The sequence below is a fragment of the Nicotiana tabacum genome, chromosome 14, assembly GCF_000715075.1.
Source record: "Nicotiana tabacum cultivar K326 chromosome 14, ASM71507v2, whole genome shotgun sequence".
In the NCBI taxonomy this organism is placed as follows: Eukaryota; Viridiplantae; Streptophyta; class Magnoliopsida; order Solanales; family Solanaceae; genus Nicotiana; species Nicotiana tabacum.
The window spans coordinates 32,403,154-32,425,909 of record NC_134093.1 but is presented as its reverse complement, the minus strand read 5'-3'; the positions used below and the strand labels follow the sequence as shown (position 1 = coordinate 32,425,909).

General features: G+C 40.3%; 2 protein-coding genes across 3 annotated transcripts; both read left to right on the top strand.

Moving 5' to 3' along the window:
* Positions 1-5,002: 5,002 nt before the first annotated feature.
* Positions 5,003-5,521, top strand: LOC142168876 (uncharacterized). Its single transcript, XM_075230044.1, has one exon. It carries the CDS (start codon positions 5,003-5,005, stop codon positions 5,519-5,521), a length of 519 nt encoding a protein of 172 aa, XP_075086145.1.
* Positions 5,522-12,907: 7,386 nt separating this feature from the next.
* Positions 12,908-21,631, top strand: LOC107815787 (E3 ubiquitin-protein ligase MIEL1). 2 transcript variants are annotated; one of them, XM_075229470.1, is made up of 13 exons: positions 12,908-13,299; positions 14,081-14,168; positions 14,271-14,327; positions 14,427-14,459; positions 14,551-14,628; positions 14,765-14,808; positions 14,906-14,946; positions 15,584-15,666; positions 15,754-15,845; positions 15,944-16,013; positions 16,691-16,732; positions 19,864-19,905; positions 21,267-21,631. In XM_075229470.1, the coding sequence occupies exons 1-13, from the start codon at positions 13,250-13,252 to the stop codon at positions 21,555-21,557; spliced, it is 1,011 nt and encodes a 336-aa protein (XP_075085571.1). In that variant the 5' UTR covers positions 12,908-13,249; the 3' UTR covers positions 21,558-21,631. The 2 variants fall into 2 exon arrangements, with proteins under 2 accessions (XP_075085571.1, XP_016496903.1); XM_016641417.2 differs by lacking the exons at positions 19,864-19,905; positions 21,267-21,631 and adding an exon at positions 16,998-17,403 and having other exon boundaries at positions 12,934-13,299.
* The last annotated feature ends 1,125 nt before the right edge of the window (positions 21,632-22,756 follow it).

Below are 22,756 nucleotides of genomic sequence, written 5' to 3'. Positions count from 1 at the left end.
AACCAACCTCATGGACATCATCCATGAAAGATCTGAAGCAGTGGACGAGGACACAATGTCCAATGCCTCCCCTAGTGGATCACCCCTCCCCACTACAGCATCACAAAATTCCTTGGCAAGACAGCCTCCACATCTGTGGGAGAGGAGACACCGCCAGCGATAAAGAAACTCCGTGAGGCCTAGCTGACTGATACACTGACCAACGTCCTCCATAACCCTATTCAGGACGCGGCTGCAGTAAATGCGAGAACCTGTGCTGCACTACCAGTGAACGAGCTACATGATCAACCTCCCCCCCTCCCCCCGACGACATGTATCCCTCACAATATTGTTAACAATGCAGGTGATGGCGCTCTCACAACCATTCCGAAAAGGATGGAGGAAATGGAAAATAAGAACAAGGCACTTCAGGGTCAAGTGAAAGAACACCAAGAAAGGGTCGATAAAATATCGGGCGCTCCTAAGTTATTGCCGAAGAGAGATGCCGGTCGGTTCGTCGAGCAGCCGTACAGTGATAGTGTTATCCTGTATGCCATACCAAAGACTTTCAAAATACTGCCTTACCTGAAAATATACGATGGCACGACCAACCCCGAGGATCATGTGACCCACTACATCACCGTTGTGAAAGGTAATGACCTCACCAAAGAACAAGTATCCTCCATTCTGCGGAATAAATTCGGTGAAACCATCGCGGGATGGGCATTAACCTGGTACTCGCAACTGCCAGCTCGTTCCATCAAAACCTTATAAGAAATGGCCGATAAGTTCATAACGGCCCATTCCGGGGCCAAGAAGGCGGATGCAAGAGTTAATGATATCTTTGCTATCAAATGGTCCCCGGGAGAAGGACTGAGGGACTTCCTCGCCCATTTCAACCGAGTGAGAATGACTTTGCTCAATGTATCAGAAGGAATGGCGGTAGCTGCTTTTCAAAACGGGTTGAACAAAACTGGTTCAAGAGCGACAAGAAAATTATTAAGTCAGCTTATGAAATACCCCCAACAACTTGGGATGAAATACATAATGCATATTATGCCAAAGTTCGAGCAGACGAAGACGACCTCAATGGGCCGACCCATCGACTGACCTCAGTACAAACATAATACAGGAAAGATCGGAGAAGTGACATCAGAAGAGATCCAGCGGCCTCACGGCCAAACCGGGAACGACATCTCCCATATGTCAGAACTACTGATGTATCCTCACCTCGCCATGAAGAAGGACCACCCCGATCAAGAACAAGGACTCACCGTAATGAAAGAGGTATGCCCCCTTTACTATCCGCTCACAATTTTTGAGTGTCACGTACAGAGATCGTCTATGCCTTGGAGAAGCTCGGACCAAAGGTTAAGTGGCCACAAACGATGAGGTCGGGCCCGAATACCAGAAAATCAGACGCCCTCTGCGAGTTCCATCAAGAGCGAGGACACAAAACCGAAGATTGCATCGCATTAAGATAGGAGGTCGTAAACATGTTGTGACGGGGACACCTCAAAGAATTGTTGAGCTGTCGGGGAAGGACCAACTTTGCCAGGGGACGCGAACAACATCAAGGGCCGCTGAAGCCACCCTCCCCGGCTCGCACCATCCACATGATCATCGGCGGTAGAGATGACGCTTCCATCAACAGTGTGAAGTTCACCACAACCCACAAGCTCAAACGGTCGATCACCCATGAACGATATGATGAACTCGAAGAAAGTATCATTTTCGATAAGTTAGATACCAACGGTTTGGCATTCCCTCAGTATGACGCTCTTGTTATTACTTTATGAATTTTAGATACCGACGTAAGACAAATTATAGTAGATAATGGGAGCGGCGCGTGTATTATCCATCCCCGAGTACTCACACAAATGAAACTCGAGGACAAGATAGTACCACGTTGTATCACACTAACAGGCTTTGACAATTCAGTTGAACGAACATCTGGCGGGATCACACTCCCCATCCTGGCGAGTGGCGTCACTCTGGAGACCACATTCCACATCATGGACCAGTGCACGACATACAACGCCATAATAGGGCGATTATGGATACACTCCATGAGAGCCATACCCTCTATCATGTACCAAGTCATCAAATTCCCAACTCCATGGGGCATATTCGGCATACGTAGGGAACAACGCATACCCCAAGAGTATTACCGCATCGCCCTAGACTGCCCGACCACCCAACAAATGAGAGATAAAGAGATGTAAACATAGCAATCAACAAGGTCGAGGTCGGTAGGAGACAACATTGAGAACGTCATCAGAGACCCCTATATGGCCAAGGCCGCATGATCAATCATAGAGGACCTCGACCCCGTTCAGCTAGATGTCAACAACCACAGCAAGAAAGCTTACATCGGATGCAAACTCCAAGAACCGAGTAAGTTTCGCAAATTTCTAATTACTAACGTGGACTTATTTGATTTTAGCCATGCAGATATTCCATGTATCCCAAAGGAGATCACCACACACAGATTGAACGTCGATCCACTCTACCCCCGGTAAGGCAGATTCGACGTAAGTTCAATTTCGCAATCAATGACGCAGTGCGCAAAGAAGTAAAAAAATTAATGGAAAATGGCTCCGTTAGAGAGTCAAAGTACCCCCAATGGGTTGCCAACATGGTCATGATAAAAAAGAAGAACGGCAAGTGGCGGATGTGCGTATATTTCATTGACCTGAACAAAGCTTGCCCCAAGGATTAGTTTCCGCTACCTCATATCGACCAGCTCATCGATGCGACAACCTGACATGAGTTGCTGAGTTTCTTGGATTCCTACTCGGGCTACAGCTAGATCCTTATGGAGGAAGAGGACCAGGTAAACACCACCTTCATCACCCACCAGGGGACGTACTACTACAGGGTCATGCCTTTCGGATTGAACAATACGGGGGCAACTTACCAACGGCTAGTGACGAAGATGTTCAAAGAACAACTCGAAAAAACGATGGAGGTATACATCGACGACATGCTGGTCAAGTCCAAAAAGAAAGAAGAGCACATCGACCATTTAATAGAATCCTTCGGCATACTCAGGCAATACTGCATGAAACTGAACCCCGAGAAATGTGCAATTCACGTGGCCTCAGGAAAATTCTTGGGTTTCCTAGTGTCGCAGTGGGGTATCGAGGTCAATTCCGACCAAATCAAGGCTATCGAGGGTATACCAAAGCACTTGACCACTAAAAAGCAAGTCCAGAAACTAACTGGTCGTGTTGCCGCTTTGTCAAGGTTCATCTCGCGATCCTCTGATAGGTGCCACAAGTTCTTCGGCATACTCAAAAAGGAGAACGGCCTCCAATGGACCCCTGAGTGCGTCCAAGCACTGAAGGAGTCAAAGGTGTACCTGTCCTCACCACGGTTGCTCTCAAAATCGGAACCAGGACAACCTATCCTCGTCTATCTCGTCGTGTCCGAAGTAGTTGTAAGCGCAGTCTTAGTCGAACAAAATAAAGGTACACAATCTCCTATCTATTACATTAGCAAGACACTAGTCTACACAGAGACGAGGTACCCCTATCTTGAAAAGCTAGCTCTGGCCTTAGTCGTAGATTCACAGAAGCTTAAACCGTTTTGCCAATGGCACCCCATCTCGGTTGTCACGACTTTCCCCTTAAGAAGAATTTTACACAAACCCAAACTTTCGGGCAGATTGGCCAAATGGGCCATCGAACTAAGCGAGCACCAAATTACATATCGGCCGCGAACAACGATAAAGTCTCAGGTCCTCGCCGACTTCGTCGCCGATTTCAGTGCTCACATACTACCCGAAATCAAAAAGGAAGTCATCCACGCTTCTTCCCCAATACACGAACTCTGGGTCCTATACACCGACGGTGCATCTAACGCGTCGGGGTCCGAGGTGAGACTCATACTCGAAGTCCCAACAGGCGAAGTAATTTGTCAGTCAATAAGGTGCCCGGACATGACTAACAACGAGACCGAGTATAAGGCCATAATTGTAGGACTAAGACTACCACTCAAATATGGGGCGAAGCGGCTAAGGCTGCATTGCGATTCTCAGCTCGTGGTCAACCAAATCACAGGAACTTTCCAAATCAAGGAGCAAAGGTTACAAAAATACCAGACTGAAATCTACAAACTACTACCCGAGTTCGACGAATGTCAGCTAGACCAGATTCCCCGAGCATAGAATATTGAGTCGGACAACCTCACCAAATTAGCAGCAACCACCAAAAAACTCACAACCGGATACCAAAATGTGGTCCACCTCCTCAACTCGTCAATAGACCAAATCGAGGTAAGAACCATAAACCTAACTTGGGACTGGGGCAACTGTATTATTACATATTTGCAGGACAACATACTCCCCAATGATAAAAAAGAGGCCAAGAAGTTACGAATGCAATCGGCCAGGTACAATATCGTTCACAACGACCTGTGCAAAAGGACATATGGCGGCCCCCTGGCGAAATGCTTGGGCCCAAATCAGACGTAGCACGTCTTTGAAGAAGTGCACGAAGGCCACTGTGGAGCTCACTACGGCAATCGAGCTTTGGTCAGATGCCTCATACGAGCAGGATATTACTCGTCCACCATGAAAAATGAGGCTGCAGATTTCGTAAAAAAATATGAACAATGCCAGATGTAAGCTCCAATGATCCAGCAAGTAGGAGAACACCTACACTCAGTAACTTTCCCTTGGCCGTTCATCAAATGGGGAATAGATATCGTGGGCCCCCTCCCGGCCGAACGAGGTAACATACAATTTTCCTTGGTTTTAACTAATTATTTCTTTAAATGGGTGGAAGCAGGAGTATTCGCCCAAATACGCGAACTTGAAGTACTTACCTTCATATGGAAGAACATCATATGCCGCTTCGATTTTCCCAAAGAAATCAGTTGCGATAACGGACCTCAATTTGCAGGAAAGAAGGTCACCGACGTTTTTGAAAAATGGCACATCAAAAGAATATTGTCAATGCCTTATCACCCCGCAGGTAACGGGCAAGCAGAGTCCTCCAACAAGTCAATACTGAACATTATGAAGAAGAAACTCGAAGACGCTAAGGGACTATGGCCGGAGATATTACCAGAAGTACTCTGGGCCTACCGAACAATGCCAAAATCGAGCACAGGGGAAACGCCATACTCATTATTCTATGGGACTGATGCAGTAATACTAGTCGAGGTCGGGGAGCCTAGTCTTAGATACTTCCGTGAAAGCGAACCCCAGAATGATGATAGTAGAAGGCAAAAACTCGACGAAGTCGAGGAACAAAGAGATATGGCTTATGTAAGAATGGTCGCCCAAAAGCAACAAGCAGAACGCTACTATAACAAGAGGGCAAAGATCATGTCACTTAAAATCGAAGACTATGTGCTTAAAGCTAAAACACAAGCAAGCAAATACCCACAAGAAGGCAAACTAGGAACAAACTGGGACGACCCCTACAAAATCACGGCAGCAGCAAGAAAAGGGTCATTCACACTAGAAATAGTGGAAGGAAAGCGACTACCAAACAACTGGAATATTACACACCTCAAGTACTACAACTTTTAAAGGATGAGGTCCCCAAAGTCGTACTCTTTTTCCCTTACACGAGTTTTATCCCAATTGGATTTTCTCGAGAAGGTTTTTAACGAGGCGATGACGGGGATACTTTAGGATTAAAGTGCGCATAGACGAAGACACTGGGCGACCAGTTCATTGCTCGATCTCTCACTATTTTTCCAACTCGACCAATGAAGGGACTAGATAGGCCGGGACTGAGACTGAACTACCAGCCGGAGCCTAGAAATATGTAAACCTTTTCACTCCCCAAGCAAAGGTAACATTCGAACTCGTTCGAATTAGCACCTACATGGCCCACGACCTCAATTAATTAAAAGTTACATTCGACCTTGTTTGAATTAGCACCTATTCGGCCCACAACCTCAATTAATTAAATGTTACATTCGACCTCGTTCGAATAAGCACCTATTCGGCCCACGACCTCAATTAATTAAAGGTTATATTCGACCTCATTTGAATTAGCACCTACTCGGCCCACGACCTCAATTAATTAAAAGTTACATTCGACCTCGTTCGAATTAGCACCTATTCGGCCCATAGCCTCAATTAATTAAAAGTTACATTCGACCTCGTTCGAATTAGCACATATTCGGCCCATGGCCTCAATTAATTAAAGGTTATATTCGACCTCATTCGAATTAACACCTAATCGGCCTATGGCCTTAACTAAATGAAGGCTACTTTAAATCTCATTCAGCCAACTCAAACAAATCTGTTACTACAAAGGCAATCAAGCAACAAAATCAGAAAAGTGCACAAACCCGAACAAAGAAAAGGAATCAGGTACGAATAACAAAACTAACACTTCATACTTAGAATATTTTTACAAAGGTTACACGCCTACAAAAAGTACGCACAAGTCTGTTGCTAAACAAAAAAGAGCAATTAATCACCGCCTGGCCCACCAACGCCACCAACTTGATCGCCCAGACCGTCTCCACCTATCTCCTCGTCATCACTAGCGAGATATTCATCCTCATACCAGGCATCATGTTCGATCCAATCCACTCCCACATCCTCCTTGTTGTCACCGACTTCCGGTGTAGCGGGATCATAGCCACATGCAAACTGAGCTTTACGTGCCTTAGCATGAGCGTCCTCGAAGTCAGTTTCTGAAACAACCCATGTCCCCATCAGATCCCTGAATATATCCAGCTAGGCCTCGGCGTGAATCCATTCCTCGTACAAATCCTGCGGAACATCAGGAAAAGCAAATGTGCGGGACGAGGATGGCTGAGCCAACATCTGTGCCTTCTTGACCTCGAGAACTACAACTCGATCACTAAGACTAGAAGCCTTTTTCTCCAGCTCCCATATCCGCTCCTCCCTGAGCCTGGCCATCTCCAAAGAACTCTCCCACTCAGAAAGAAGAATGCGGAATGCGATAGTGAAAACATCTGCCTTTCTCGCAGCCGACAACTGAGACAACTTCGCCTTCTCTAAGCACGCCACCTTATCAGCAACCTCGCCACTCAGAGCGTCCACTTTGAGCTGACACTTCTCGAGCTCGGCACACAATGAAACCACCTAGGCTTGAAGATTGGAGCATTGAGCCTTAACCCCCTTACTCACCTAGAGTTCTTCTTCTTTGTCCCTTAACGCCCCCTCGAATTCGCTGCATTTTCTGATGACCCTTACCAACTCATCATCATTCTCCTTCAGTTCGTCTCGGAGATCCCAAAAATTGCTGCTCCCACCAAGCCGCTTGCAAAGCTCACGGTGTTTATCACGGTATTCATGATACTTCCGCTCTATCTTCTGAAAAATGGCTTTAGGCCTCTTCTTCCACCGGGCGCTCTCAATCTCCAAAATCACGGTCTAAAAGAAAGACAGAAAATGAGGAATAAGAATGAAATTGAGCTCAACAAGAAAAAAGAACAAAAAAAAAAATTCAAAGGCATACCTTAAGAGCGAGGCTAGCTATACTCCTCGACAAAGTAGCATCCTTTAGCTTCGCAAGGGTTTTACCCTCCATGTCGGAACAGAGGGGACCAAGAGAAGGGACCACATCATCGGTATCCACCAGCAAATCCCGGTCCAAGGGGATCGCAATAGTCTACGTGGTCCCATCCAATCTCACCTGAAGTTGGGTAAGACCTTCCCTACATCATCCTCACCTCCTCAGCATCCATATCGGAGCCCGTCTCATAACCTTCTTCGTCTACGCTTTTCCGCTTTGTGTTAAACCGGGAAGAAGGATCCTCGGCTGGTAGCAAGGCCGATGGCTCATCCTACCATAAGATGTTAGGGACTCTCGCCGATGGCCCCTCAAAATCCTTCATGGCCTTAGGGAGAGATATATTCTCCTCGACCCCCGATAACTACGGAATCATGGACGGTAATTCGGTGTCATCTCTAAGATCTATGGTCGTCGTTTCTCGGATGACGAAATCCTCCATCACTGAGCTCCCCGCACGGACAACATTTTCTTCGACATCTACAGATCGCCTCTTACGGGGAAGCAAATTATCACCGTTCGGCAATGATTCCTCTTCGTCGTCCTCATCTATTAGATGATGTAAAGGAGAAGTTGAGAGTCCCGTGTCAGGCATAGTCGATGACCGAGTAGAACTCACAACGGCAGAAGGAACATAAGTTGCCTTCCTTTTGCGAAACGCTAGAGCACGAGCCTTCAGCCTTTTCGAAGATCCTCGGGCTGCAAACGAAAAGCTAAAAGAATGTCACTTCCTACACAAAATCGTAACGAGCAGGCGACCATGAGGTCGAAATGGCATGGACAAAAGATAACAAACGTATAAGTGAATACAGATTAGACGAACTCACCGCTTACTGAAGGTGCGAGCCCAAATTTCTTGATAAAATCTGGCCATTCACGAATCCCCGTTGTGAGAGGCAAGACCTGGCTGACCCAGTCATGAATGTCCGCAACCAAAGAAGGGGGCGAATTCTCGGTTGTGCGAGAGAAAGACGAAATATTTGACTCCGACTAAAAATAGGCAAAACAAATGCTTGGAAAAGATACTTACGGGCATAATTCCAAGCCTCAGGGAATTCACTCGCGTTGGCTACCACGTCCTCGATTTTGACGAAGAAGTAGTTAAACCAGAACTGACGATTTTCTTTATCGTCCATCCTTATTACTAAACTTTTACTTTCTCGGTGACGAAGATGCAACATCATCCCCCTATAGAAACTAGGGGCGAAGAGGTGCATCGGTTGGCGAAGAGAGACCTCACGGCCAGCCAACTCCGCATATTTCGTCAATATGCGGATAAGCTTGTAAATGTAAGAGGAGAGTTAGGCCGGGCAGATGCCATAGTAGCGGCAAAATTCCTCCGCCAATTGGAGAAGAGGAAATGAATAGCCTACATAGAACGGATACACGTAGAACGCGCAATATCCTGGGCGGTGTATTTGTACCACGTCGAAAGTTGAATTTTTGGGAAGTTTGACTGGGGAGGGGGAGTTGACTTTTTGATATCGAGGTCGGAATACGATTATGAAAATTGTAATAGCTCTGTTATGTTGTTTATGACTTGTGTGCAAAATTTTAGGTCAATCAGACGTGATTTGATAGGTTCCGGTGTCGTTTGTAAAAATTGAAAGTTTCAAAGTTCATTAGGCTTGGATTGAGGTGCAATTCATGGTTTTAGCATTGTTTGAGGTGATTTGAGGGCTCGACTAAGTTCGTATTATATTTTAGGACTTGTTGGTATATTTGATTGAGGTCCCAAGGGGCGCGGGTGAGTTCCGGGGGGTTAATAGATCATTTTTGGCCTTGGTGAGATTGTTGATATCTGTTGCTGCATTTTTTTGATTTTCTCTTTCGCGTTCGCGAGTGGGCCCTCGCGTTCGCGAAGAGTGTTTTCTGAGTGTGAGGGTTTGTTCTTCGCATTCGCGAAGGGGAGGATGTGAATGCGAAGGTATGGTCCGTGTGTGCACCACGAATTCGCGAAGAGGAGTGAGGCTATTGGGGACTCTAGGTCCTTGTTCTATGCGTTTGCGAGGTGGTGGTCGCATTTGCGAAGGTCTGAGATGGTAAAGCTTCACGTTCGTGAAGCCACGGTCGCGTTCGCAAAGGGTTAAATTTGTGGGCAGTCGAGTTGTGCTTTGCGAACGCGAGGGACCTGTCGCGTTCGCGAAGATGAGAGGTCTGGACAGAAATTTAAGTTCAGAAAATGGGACTTCCTATTGTCCATTTTTAACGATTTGGAACTCGGATTGAGGCGATTTTTGGGAGATTTTCAGAGAAAACAACGAGATAAGTGTTCTTAACTCAATATTGGTTAAATTACCCGAATCCATGGTTGCTTTTAATATTTAATTGGTGAATTAAGTTGAAAAATTGTGAAACCTCTCTTGGTTTAATTTGGAGATTTTAGGGTTGAGTTGATGTCGGATTTGAGTAAAATTTATATGGTTAGACTTGTGGTTGAATGAGCGTTCATATTTTATAACTTTTGTCGTGTTCCGAGACGTGGGCCCCACGCGTAATTATTTAGTGTAATTTCGGAATATTTGAAAAATATTAGTATTTTGATATGGAATTAATTCTTATAATTTTTGTGAGCTGAATCAAAGTAATTGTGACTAGATTCGATCAGTTTGGAAGTTGATACGCGCATAATGTAATTTCTGGAGCATTGCTTAGCTTGCTCGACATTGGATTTGGCTTGTTCGAGGTAAGTAACTCTTCTAATTTTGGAGTTGAGGGTATGAACCCTGAATATATGTATTTCGTGAATTGTTGGGAGGTGACACACATGTTAGGTGACGGGCGTGTGGGTGTGCACTATAAAAATTGTGACATAATTATTTCTGTGGAATTTTGTAGTTAAATGATCTTGACATTTTCTATGCGGTTTTATGAGTTAAAGAAATTGAGCTGAAAAGCATATTAAAAATCATGTCGAGGTTGTGTGCCAGTATTATCGGGACCCACATCGGTCATATTATTGTGAATTATTTGTTTAAATTGAAATTCATACTCTGTCATATTCATTTCATTACATATCATATCTCAATCTCTATTGTTATTTATTGATACATCATATCATCATTTTGGGCTATTCTCATGACATTGTGAGCACATGAGAGAGAGACTGGAGAGATTGATGACTGAGGGAGCCCGATGGCCTGATTGTGAGGATATTTTTGGGATCGGGTTGCACGCCGTAGCAGGCCATGTTGGCTTTATATATATTATACTATTGCACGTGAGTTGGTCGTGCATCACGTGAGTTGGCCGTGCGGATCCATATATTATATTATTATAGCACGTGAGTTGTCCGTATGAATCTAGATATAACATTATAGAACGTGAGTTGTCCGTGCTTATAGCGCTTGGGCTGTAGGAGCCCCTCATGAGTCTATACACACCCCCAGTGAGCGCAGTCGATAATAAACAGGGATTAGGCTACACGCCGCAACAGGTATTATATAGCACTGAGTGATTGAGTGTGCTGAGCACAGTGAGAGAGAATGCGAGACAATGAGATTGAGTACTTTGAGAGTGTGAGTACATGAGTGAAATCTCTGAGATACATTGCATAGACATGCACACATGACATATATGCATAGAGATGTGTTTTCCTCATGCTGTACGGTATCACATTATTCATGATTTCTCACACATGTTGACAGATGGGCATAGTGATGCATTTGTTTCACACTAGTTATCTAGGAAGGAAAATGAGATATTTTATTTATTATTGAAAGGATTTTGGAAAAATTATTGTTTTCAAAGTTATTCATATTTTTGGTAACTTCAGTAAATGATTCGGGTTTTCATTGATATACTTGAAAGGCAGAACTATTTTCAGAAGTCGTGATTTAGCTGAGCATTTATTCTTTGAGTTACTTCTGGTATTACTTGTTTAATATTGTTATGAACTGTTGTTGGTTATGGAAGTTGGATTCTAACCTTGGTAGAAGCTCGTCACAACTTTCAACCTAAGGCTAGGTTTATTACTTACTCAGTACATGGGGTCGGTTGTACTAATACTACACTTCTGCATATTGCGTGCAGATATTGGCTGCCGTTGTGGCTGTGTTCGATGATTGCCGGATTTGAAGATGTACCTGCGTTCCTGTTGTAGCTACCTCTTGTTTAGGGTAGCCTTAGATTTATAAAAGCTCTGTTTATGTACTATTCAAACAGACTATGTATTTATTTCATTTCCGCTTTGTATACTCTATTCTTAGAAGCTCATTATTTGTACTACCAGTTCTTGGGGAAATGTATTGGTTTTAGATATTCTCTTTTAAATAATTAATATTGTAATTGGATAATTGAAAGTTGGCTTACCTAGCGGGTTGGGTTAGGTGCCATCACGACTAGTTGGATTTTGGGTCGTGACACAATGATAGGGGTATGTAATATTCATTATCATAAAAATACTTTTAAGAAGAAGATTCTCTCTCTTGCAAAAACACAAAGATTATATTTTTACAAATATTCTTGTTCATATATTATTCCCCGCTTTTCCATCAGATCTGAGGATCGTTCATGCGAATCTTGGATCTATCTGTCATTTATCATTATCAGACAAAATATTCGTCCCACCCATTTATTATCGGGTGAATCATTCTCTTTATTTACTTAAATGCCATTTATTGACATTTATTGTTAGTTATATCACCCTTTATGTTCTTACTTTAAGAGTATATTACGTTTATTATCACCAACCATATACGGAATTTGTCTCATATACTATACGTTTTTGTACTTAATATTTAGAGTTATTATCCTTAGTTAGATTTAACCTCATGCTACGTAAATTTAATAGTTTAAACGGAGGTTATATTTTTTGATCAAACAATTTGCACCTAGTCTTTGAATGGGAAAGTTGATTTTCTAATCTATTACAAATATTACTTTATTTATGTAACCTGTTTTAAAGAAGGATAGTGAGAAATAGCACGTGTGATCTTTATAATTTTTTTTTAATTCAAATTGTAAGTAGATATTAGAGAGGATTTCCTCATTTTGTACAAAAAAAAACATTCATGATATGTTTCTTAACCCAAAAGAAAAGTTACTCACTTTACTATGATAAATTAAAGAGCTAATTTGTGACTAGTTATAGAGTTACTTCTAATGATTTAGTGCAAATAAGGGCCCGTTTGGCCATAGCTTTTATTTTTGACTTTTTTTTCCGAAAATGTTTCACTTTTTTCCGGAACCAATGCGCCATGAAAATTTCAAAGTCCATCTTAAGTTGAATTTCGAATTTATTTAGAAATTTTAAAAACTCTAAAAAATTATTTTTCAAAATTTACGACTCAAATCACTCACAAAAATTCATAAATAGGTCCAAAATATTTACATCAAAACACAACTCTAATTTTCAAAATACTATTTTTACTTCAAATATTTTATTTTTTTTCGAAATTTTCACAATTCTTATGTACAAACGCCGGCGGAGGAGTACTAATATATTTTGTGAGATCTAAGATCTGTGTCCCCTTGACAAGATAGAACTTCGGGTTTTGAGCTACAGCCACCCTTTCCAATTTTGGTATTATTTTTATTACTTTAAATGGCATGATCTCTATTATTAAATCCCCAACTATAAAGGACGTCTATCCACTTGACAAGATGGCATTTTTACTTCGATTAAATTTTGGGTTTTGAGCAATAAATCCATCATTTTCATTTTTTCTCTGAGACCCACCACCCACTACTTTCTTCTCTGCTCTCCTTCTTGAGCTGTGGTAGTGGTGGGGGTGTTAGTATTTTCTCTGCAAAACAAAATGGGAGGTTCTTGCAATGAACGCCTTGATTTTGGCAAAATGGGTTATGGGTAATCTCTCTTTTTGTTATACAATTTGCATTACTCATGTTTAGTATGTAAATATTTCAACTTTAGACTTGTTGGTGTTTATCTTTGTTTCTCTTTATCAGAAGGTGGGATGATTTGATATGGCTGTTTTTACCCCATAAAGAATGTTCTTTCTTTCTTTTCTTGAACTGTTTGATTAGTGGAATTTATGTTTTGAGGTGATGTGATTTATAAATATGTGTGTGTTTTAACTCTTTCAGACGCTGAGGTAAAAGTTGATTTGATGTGTAACTTGAAACTTGATTTTGTGTAAATTTATCTGTACGTAGGATCGAAACATTCTTAGTGTGCATTTTATCTTTGTGTTTTAAGATTGAAACTTCATCTCCCTCTATTTCAATTTATGTAGCACTATTTCCTTATTAGTCAAGACTCAAGAATGACACATTTATATTTGAAAATGATTTAACTTTAAATTTCTCATTTTATCATTAAAATAAAAAGCTTTTATAGCCACACAAATGCTAATGTTATAGCCATATAGATGATATGGCATGCTATGTTTAAGATCACAAGTTTCTAAAGTCTTTTTTTTTCTTTTCTAAAACTCCATGCCGAGTCAAACTACGTCGTATGATTAGAATGAAGGGCGTAAGTGTTTGATTGAGGTCCCTAATATTGAGTTGCACTAATATTAGTTTCCATCTTCCTGTAGAAATCTTCAATCTCGATTGTTTTAGCCTTTATATTTTTTTCTTACAGTCCTAATTGTTCTTACTAACTGATTTTGGATTTGTGATAGATGCAAGCACTATAGGAGAAGATGTAAGATTAGAGCCCCTTGCTGCAACGAGGTCTTTGACTGCCGTCATTGTCACAATGAAGCCACGGTAACTTTGATTCATCAATCTCTTGAACTTACTTGATGGTGACTAATATATTCTCTGTCTAATGAAAGTTTATCATGTTTTCTCCTGTGTTTGTTTCAATAGAGCATGTTGCGTATTATTTTTGATCGGCATGAACTAGTTCGACAGGATGTCACACAGGTTATATCTCTGCTATTTCCATTGCTAGTTATTCATCTGTTACACTTAATTCTTGAAGAATTGTTATGATATGAGGTATGTTTCCTTTTGGTACTTCAGGTCATCTGCTCGGTTTGTGATACAGAGCAGCCAGTACGTGTCTTTTGACTTGAATTCATGCCTCTTTCTCTGTTTTGGTATTACTGGAATTGATGCTATAACGTCCTTTCTATTTCAAATCCAGGTCGCTCGCCTTTGTACAAATTGTGGCGTCAACATGGGAGAATATTTTTGTGAAGTGTGCAGATTCTATGATGATGATGTAATATACTGTGCATTTTACTAATATGAGATTTAACTCGGTTACCTTTTAACAAGGCAATCCGATAATTATTTGGGCTTTAAACCCTTTTGCCATTACCTTTCGAAATACTTATTTCCGGACTCCCCTGTTACAGATAGACAAAGGACAGTTTCATTGTGATGATTGTGGAATCTGCAGGTTAGTGTACAACATATCGCAGTGCATTTGTTACTTTTGATGTTAAAATTATCTTCTGCTTTGGAAGTTCCCCGTCTGACATGTATTCTTTTCACAGAGTTGGTGGTCGCGAGAACTTCTTTCATTGCAGCAAGTGTGGTACATACGCATCACAATTTCCTATTTTTTAGGATTCGAGCCTTTGTGGAAAATTCTGTTTTCTTTTTCTTGTATGCTTCATTAATATGTTTCTTGATTCTCTACCTTGGAAGTGTACATGCTAAGATGACTATGGTGAACGTTAAGATTTTATTTACACCTTTAGAGGCATAGATGTCATTTAGTAAGTGATTATACCCGCATATTACAAATTGCATTTACATATTTCTTCAATTTTACAGATCTCTCTGTTGTTTTTCTCCCTTCAAATATTGGAATGTAGGATTGTCCTCAATGTTTCCAAAGATCTGGTTGTGCAACTATGGTTTGATGCTTTGTTTAGTTGTGCTTGTTGAAAATACCAGTTGTGACCAAGCTTTTGCTTTCTTATATCTACTGGCTAATTAATTGGTTGGAGAATGCAAATAGAGAATCTACAGTAAGAGAACTGAGTAAAGCTTTTCAATTTCATTTCTATCGCTCATATAGGGAAGTCGCCAATTGTCTGGTGAAAATATCCCTTTCTTCTTTGTGATTTCGTGTTGCACACAGTGGCACTCACATAATGTTGTGGCTTCTTCATTCGTGTTGTTTGGTACATTTGCTTCTTCACCTACTTATGGAATTCATTCTGCAGGCTCTTGTTATTCAGTTAGCCTGCGTAATAACCACTCGTGCGTGGAGAACTCCATGCGGCATCATTGTCCCATTTGTTATGAGGTATGTTGCGTAACTGTAGTCTTCTTGCTGTGGATCCTGCCTTTAAATGTTCCTGTCATTCATAATGCTCTAATTCTTTTAATGCAGTTTCTCTTTGATTCTCTGAAAGACACAAGTGTGATGAAATGTGGGCACACAATGCACACTGAGTGCTACCACGAGATGATAAAGCGTGACAAGTAATCACTTCCGTATTTATCTATTTATGTTGTTTTTTGAGTCCTGTTGGATGGAAAGAGAAGTTTTATGTTTACTGACCCATTTTTCTTTAACTCAGATACTGCTGCCCAATATGTTCTAGATCAATTATAGACATGTCCAAAGCTTGGAAACGAATGGATGAAGAGGTAGGTTAAAATTTTAACCTTCAGGAAATTCGTCCACGTCCAATTTCCTTAGGGTGCATCTTATCGTAGGAATTGCTTGCATGCTTAATGAACTTTTTCATGGCTGATTTCTGTTTTAAGCACATTCTAGAACTACTTCTGTTTTTAAAGAATCGGACCTCAGAACAGGTAGAGCATTACCACTTGCAAGTTTAACTATATGATCCAAGTCCCATTTCTTGAATCTTGATCAGTCCCAAATGCTTGGGATTGTCCAATTGCTTGAGGATGCATAATCTTTTCATCGAAAATTGTGTGCATGCATAATGACTTGAGAACAGGTTAAGCATTGGTACATAGATATTTGGATGACTATAAGACCTTTTTGCTCAACTGTTTTCAATAAATTTATGTTAAGTCCACATCTGAATTCGCAAATCTGTTGGCAGTTTTAAGGTTTTGGTTATGATTCCTTTACTTCTTAAGTTGGCAATGCTGTATGCTTAATTCTTTAGCTATGTCAGTTTAAGGACTCTGGAAAATGAAAGGAATTGCGTCATGGCTTTGTTTGTTTAACTTTCGGTTGTTGGGGCTGGGGCCGGAGATTAAGGTTTCTCTAATCTTTATTTCCAAGACTGCTGTTTAACTAACTAGCTGTACTCAGTCCTACCTTAAAAGTAAAAATTTCTTCTTTTCAGATTGAAGTAACAATCATGCCTGAAGATCTCAGATATAAGAAGGTACTTCCTTTTCTTAACCCCATATTTGTTACATGTAGTTGTTTTTGCTACAGGTTCGGTCGAACCCAATAACTTTGGTCCAAACTCTATATTTGTGTAAAAAGAATTTGTTGAATATGGATAATTTATTAATTTCGAACCCACTAACATAAAAGGACTAGAATCCCGAACCCATAAGCTTCAAATCCTGGCTCTGCCTCTAATGTTATTGGTTTTCATTTACATGATGAATACCTATGGTTTCTCTTAACTAGTTTACTTGCAGGTTTGGATTCTGTGTAATGACTGTAATGACACAACTGAAGTATTCTTCCACATCATCGGGCAAAAATGCAGACACTGTCAATCATACAACACTCGTATGATTTCACCTCCTGTTCTTCCTCAATAACAGCTTTCTACTCCGGAAAAACTGATTGTTTGAGCTACGGAACGAAGTGCTGTGGTCTCATCGTCCCTATTACTAATTGTTTTATGCCATATTCATCGCCATTGCATCATAACTCAACTTCACTTGCAAGCATTTGTGACATGATTCTTTCTCCAAAGATCTGAGAGTAAAACCCAACTTATTTGATTCCGGACTATGTATACCATGTACGCATATATTGGTATAGCATTTCAAGGGACTGCTTTTGAGCTTCAAATATGAAAATGAAACACATTTATTACATGTCTTTTAATACTGTGGATTTGATTCCATCTTCCTCTGCATGTTTAGGTTCTGCTATCCAATTTAATGCATCTTCCATTAAGACTCTGCCTTCCTCGTCTTTGATGCACCCCACTTGGTTCAGATCACGAGCCTTCCTTTCCCTCACCTTAGCCAGTCGGAACAACTTCTTGTCCCCACCTTTGTCCCTAGTTCTTCATATAGAAGACCAATCGTTGCAGTCTTAGCCTCCGTGACCTTAACTTCAACTATTTCTTAGCCTTCTTGTACCCTTCTCTATTAGTCCTAACGAGCGCAAAACACAACACACAATTATTGCTCGCTAGTAAAAAATAGTATAGTTTAATTATCGTCTCCACAAGGATTGGATTTTAACAGTGTTCGAATAATGTTCAGTTGATTACTATCCAGGAAAATTAACACTTGATTTGATGTTTATCAACTACGATTAACTACTAAAAATTAAGCAATTAACAATTGATCACAAAAGACGGCAGATGAGCAACGAAGAGATATCAATGAGAGAAATAAGGGTAATTGACTAGACATGTGCAAGATAATTGATACGAGACCCAATTCTTGAGTTAGTTTACTCTATAATACGGTTGATTCCCGCGAATTCAACAGATAATCAGATTACACTTAAGTTAATGTTCCTCTGTCGATTAAACGTTAATTTCAGTAATTGATCCAATTGAAGCACGGTAAATAATTACAACGAATAAAATGATGGTTATGGTCTAAAGGGTAACTTCTCACGAATATTTCCCTATTTTCTAGTTCGATTAACAATTCAAGAGGCTCTTTCGATTACCTATTTGAATCACGAATTTAAACTAGAGCATTAGATGTAAAGCAATTCAATATCAAGCTCCTCTTTTGAAAAAGGAAAATAAGAAATAACTCCACAATACAAATTAAAACTCCATCAATTAATTCCAACAATTATCAAGAATTGAATCCCCAATCAAGTTGTCAAAACATCATATCTGTCAATACCCTAATGGAATTTACTCCATAGCAATGGAAAAAGTCATCTCAATGAGGTTTAAAAACATAGAAGACATCAATGATAATGATTCGACATAAACTCTCGTATTGCAGTGATCGTTGGTTGAAATCTTGTTGAATTATTGTGTCTTCTTGCCTTGGTTAGTTCTCCAATCTTTTGTAGGTCAAAAGTCTTTCAAAAAACGTGTTTTCAGAGTATTTATACCAAGTAGGAACGAACTCGGATGAAATTACCCTCTTTGAGCCGAAGTGGGAAAACCTACAAACTTTTTACACTTCATGCGTCGCACAGTGCTTTGCACTACGCGTCGCATTAGTGTAGTTTACACAGTTGCAAACTCTCTGAACTCCCCGTGTCTGACGGACTTTTGTGTTAGTGCGTGGCACTATGCGGCGCGGGCTGTGCAGCAATAGTGCATTTTCTTGTCAGACCACAAAACTCCCAGTCTCTGAACTTGTCAACATCTGACACACATTTGCACTAATGTGTCGCACACTGCTACACTTAATGCATCGCATTAGTACATTTGTTCTAGCCCTTGCACTTTCTTCCCATTTACGTATGCAACGCCGGTCCACGAGCCCCGGATGCGATCCCCATTTAATTCTTTTACTCAGACTTCAAAGCTCCAAATTATTCGATTTAGCTCCAATTTATCCTTTTAACTCAGAATCATTTCCTGCAAGCATAAAACACATAATAAGTGCAAATCACCATCATTTAAGTTCGAGCACACGTAAAATATAGTAATTAGAATGTAAACTACGGCTAAAATACGGGTTTATAGCCTACCATCAACACCCCACACTTAAACCATTGCTCGTCCTCGAGCAATCAAACTACACTTCACATATGGACGGCCTTTTCATCAAACAATCCCAACACATCACGCCAAGACTATTTAAAGCAAATTAAGCACTCTATCATAACATCCTAGTCTCAAAGCTCGACTCAAAAGCACCATGCATTTTTCACAACCTGCTCTCTTACTCTAACACAGAGGTCAACATCATTACCTTTCCTTCACAATTAATGTGCCCTCACACCAAAAGAATAGAGAGTAGTTCCACATAAAATAAAATTCACAAACAAATAGGAACTCAAGATAGACAGAGTTCACTCACTCTCATAATCAAAATTCATATGCCACAGAAGAGGTATCATAGGCTTTCCCATAGTGTAATAGTCTACTAATTGAGCTCATTCAGTCAAAGATTAAGTAGGACTTGATTTTGGTTGCAATGTAGGCTACGGGACGGTTAGGATACAATTTGGATAATAGTGGCTACACCTCCATGGTTACGTCATGGCTTTGTTTGTTTAACTTTCGGTTGTTGGGGCTGGGGCCGGAGAGTAAGGTTTCTCTAATCTTTATTTCCAAGACTGCTGTTTAACTAGCTAGATGTATTCAGTCCTACCTTAAAAGTAAAAATTTCTTCTTTTCAGATTGAAGAAACAATCATGCCTGAAGATCTCAGATATAAGAAGGTACTTCCTTTTCTTAACCCCATATTTGTTACATGTAGTTGTTTTGGCTGTTAATTACTGAGGACACGCAAGGAGGGTTGGGTGTTTAATGTTCCACAGTGCCTTAGTGCATGTAAAAGTCCATGCTATTCGGGGGCAGAGCTAGCCCTTTTGGCTACAGGTTCAGTCGAACCCAATAACTTTGGTCCAAACTCTGTATTTATCTTAAAATATCTGTTGAATATGGATAATTTATTAACTTCGAACCCATCTAACATAAAAGGACTAGAATCCCGAACCCATAAGCTTCAAATCAGAGGCGGATCCAGGATTCGAAGGTTGCGGGTGCCACCATGTTATGCATACAATATACATGTCAGTAGCTACAAAGACAGATTAGGAATAATTGGTTAGTTCGGTTAGTTTTTGGTTAATTTGAATAGGCCTTTCATTCACAAAGCAAATAAGTTCGATTTTAGTTCAAATTTTTAACGCTTAATTTAAAAACATTCTAAATAAAAATGCAAAAGAAAAATAATATTTCATGAAAGAGCGCCTCCAATATAAATATTTGCTTAAAGAGTACCTTAACTACACTATATATTTTTTGTTTGACTAGATTAATTTACTTGTATTGTTCTTTGTTTATTTTTCCATCTTAATTGTTGAGTTATATGACAATTATTTTCAAAGAAAAACTTTCAACATTCAACCTATCATATTAGACTCAAAACGACTATCAATCAAGCCATTTAATGTTTTTTCAAAACCCAATAGAAGATATTGTTCAAATTATATTCCAATATATAAATTAATATCGTTTCATTAAAAATAAAGAAATTATATGCTAATTAACATCAATTCAAATTACCTATAGAAAATAATTGTTCATAAAGTAAGGTAAAATGATAGAAACAAAATGAGTACTGAAAGTTAAAGAAATGAAGAAGAGAGGCTTAGCAAGTAATAAAAGGAGGGAAATAACCGAAAAAGAAGGAAAAGAGGTGAGGCGCTAGGGCTCAAGCTGAAAATAAAGAAAATCTTAATAAGTAGAAAAAAGGAAAAATCAAAGGAGCTGCTCCAACAGGGAATCAAACTTGCATTCATGAGGCCAAGGAAAGCCTTCAAAGGAAAGGCTGAACCAATGGCACCCGCTTCCACTTTGTGACTTTTGGGTGCCACTCTATCCATTTATACGTTTCTTCACAGAGATATTGTATACATAGTAAGAATTTTGGCGAAGCGAACGGGTGCTATGGTACCCCTACCTCATAAGGTAGATCCGTCTCTACTTCAAATCCTGGCTCTGCCTCTGATGCTATTGGTTTTCATTTACATGATGAATACCTATGGTTTCTCTTAACTAACTTGTTTACTTGCAGGTTTGGATTCTGTGTAATGACTGTAATGACACAACTGAAGTATTCTTCCACATCCATCGGGCAAAAATGCAGACACTGTCAATCATACAACACTCGTATGATTTCACCTCCTGTTCTTCCTCAATAACAACTTTCTACTCCGGAAAAACTGATTGTTTGAGCCACGGAACGAAGTGCTGTGGTCTCATCGTCCTTATTACTAATTGTTTTGTGCCATATTCATCGCCATTGCATCATAACTCAACTTCACTTGCAAGCATTTGTGACATGATTCTTTTTCCAAAGATGTGAGTAAAACCCAACTTATTTGATTCCGGACTATGTATAACATGTACGCATATATTGCTATAGCATTTCAAGGGACTGCTTTTGAGCTTCAAATATGAAAATGAAACACATTTATTACTTGTCTTTTAATACTGTGGATTTGATTCCATCTTCCTCTGCATGTTTAGGTTCTGCTATCCAATTTATATTTCATTCTTGGGGGTACTATAAACTTAGAAGAATTCCAATTTAAATTGCAACCTTGTAAGAACTCCAGAAGTATCTGAAAGTATAGCAAAATTGCTCCATTGAAAGGTTTATGAACTCGTTAAGTTTCAAGATTGTGAATAAAATTTCCAACTTATAGATTTGGTAACATCTGAATTCCATGGTATTAAAGTTAAAGTTACCAAGTAAGTAGTTCCAGTTGACAGCTCTCTTAGCTATAAGATCACATTGAGGTTGACTCTTAAATTAATCATTTATAAATTTTACATAATATGATGAGCTTTATATGGCTTGCTGTGGATCTAGGGAAGGTACAACAACAAACCTAGTGAAATCTCATAAGTGGGGTCTGGGGATAATGTGTACACACGCCGTAACCCTACTCTGGGAAGGTAGAGAGGTTGTTTCCGAAAGACCAACGGCTCGAGAGGATGAATAGAAAACAATCAAATATCTAACAACAATAGCAAAAAAATGATAACAACAATGTAAGAACTAGAAAAAATAGATGGAGGAAAGCAATAGCACTAACAATAGCAACAAACATTAACCACGACAAACTATTAGAAAATCGAAGCGGAAGATAGTAAGAAATAGCTATAATACTAGCAATATAGGAACAATGGCAAGATACTACCAGACTAGCCCTAAACAACCCGGTAAGGGTCGGAAAAACGCCCTACTACCTATTAGCCTTCTACCCTAATTCTTGACCTCCACACCCTCCTATCAAGGGTCATGTCCTCAGTAAGCTGAAATCGCACCATGTCCTGCCTGATTACCTCTCCCCAATACTTCTTAGGCCGCCCTCTACCTCTTCTCATACCCGCCAAAGCCAACCGTTCACACCTCCTAACTGGGGCATCTAGTCTTCTCCTTTTCACATGCCTGAACCATCTAAGCCTCGCTTCTCGTATCTTATCCTCCATGTAGGCCACGCCCCACCTTCACCTGAATATCCTCATTCCTAACCTTATCCAACCTAGTGTGCCCGC

Bases quoted from the DNA above. Each gene is read 5' to 3' on its own strand.
- LOC142168876 (XM_075230044.1), top strand. From the start codon at position 5,003: ATGAAGAAGAAACTCGAAGACGCTAAGGGACTATGGCCGGAGATATTA.
- LOC107815787 (XM_075229470.1), top strand. From the start codon at position 13,250: ATGGGAGGTTCTTGCAATGAACGCCTTGATTTTGGCAAAATGGGTTAT. The intron at 13,300-14,080 runs GTAATCTCTCTT...GATTTGTGATAG, and splicing joins TTTGGCAAAATGGGTTATGG to ATGCAAGCACTATAGGAGAA. The intron at 14,169-14,270 runs GTAACTTTGATT...TTGTTTCAATAG, and splicing joins ATTGTCACAATGAAGCCACG to AGCATGTTGCGTATTATTTT.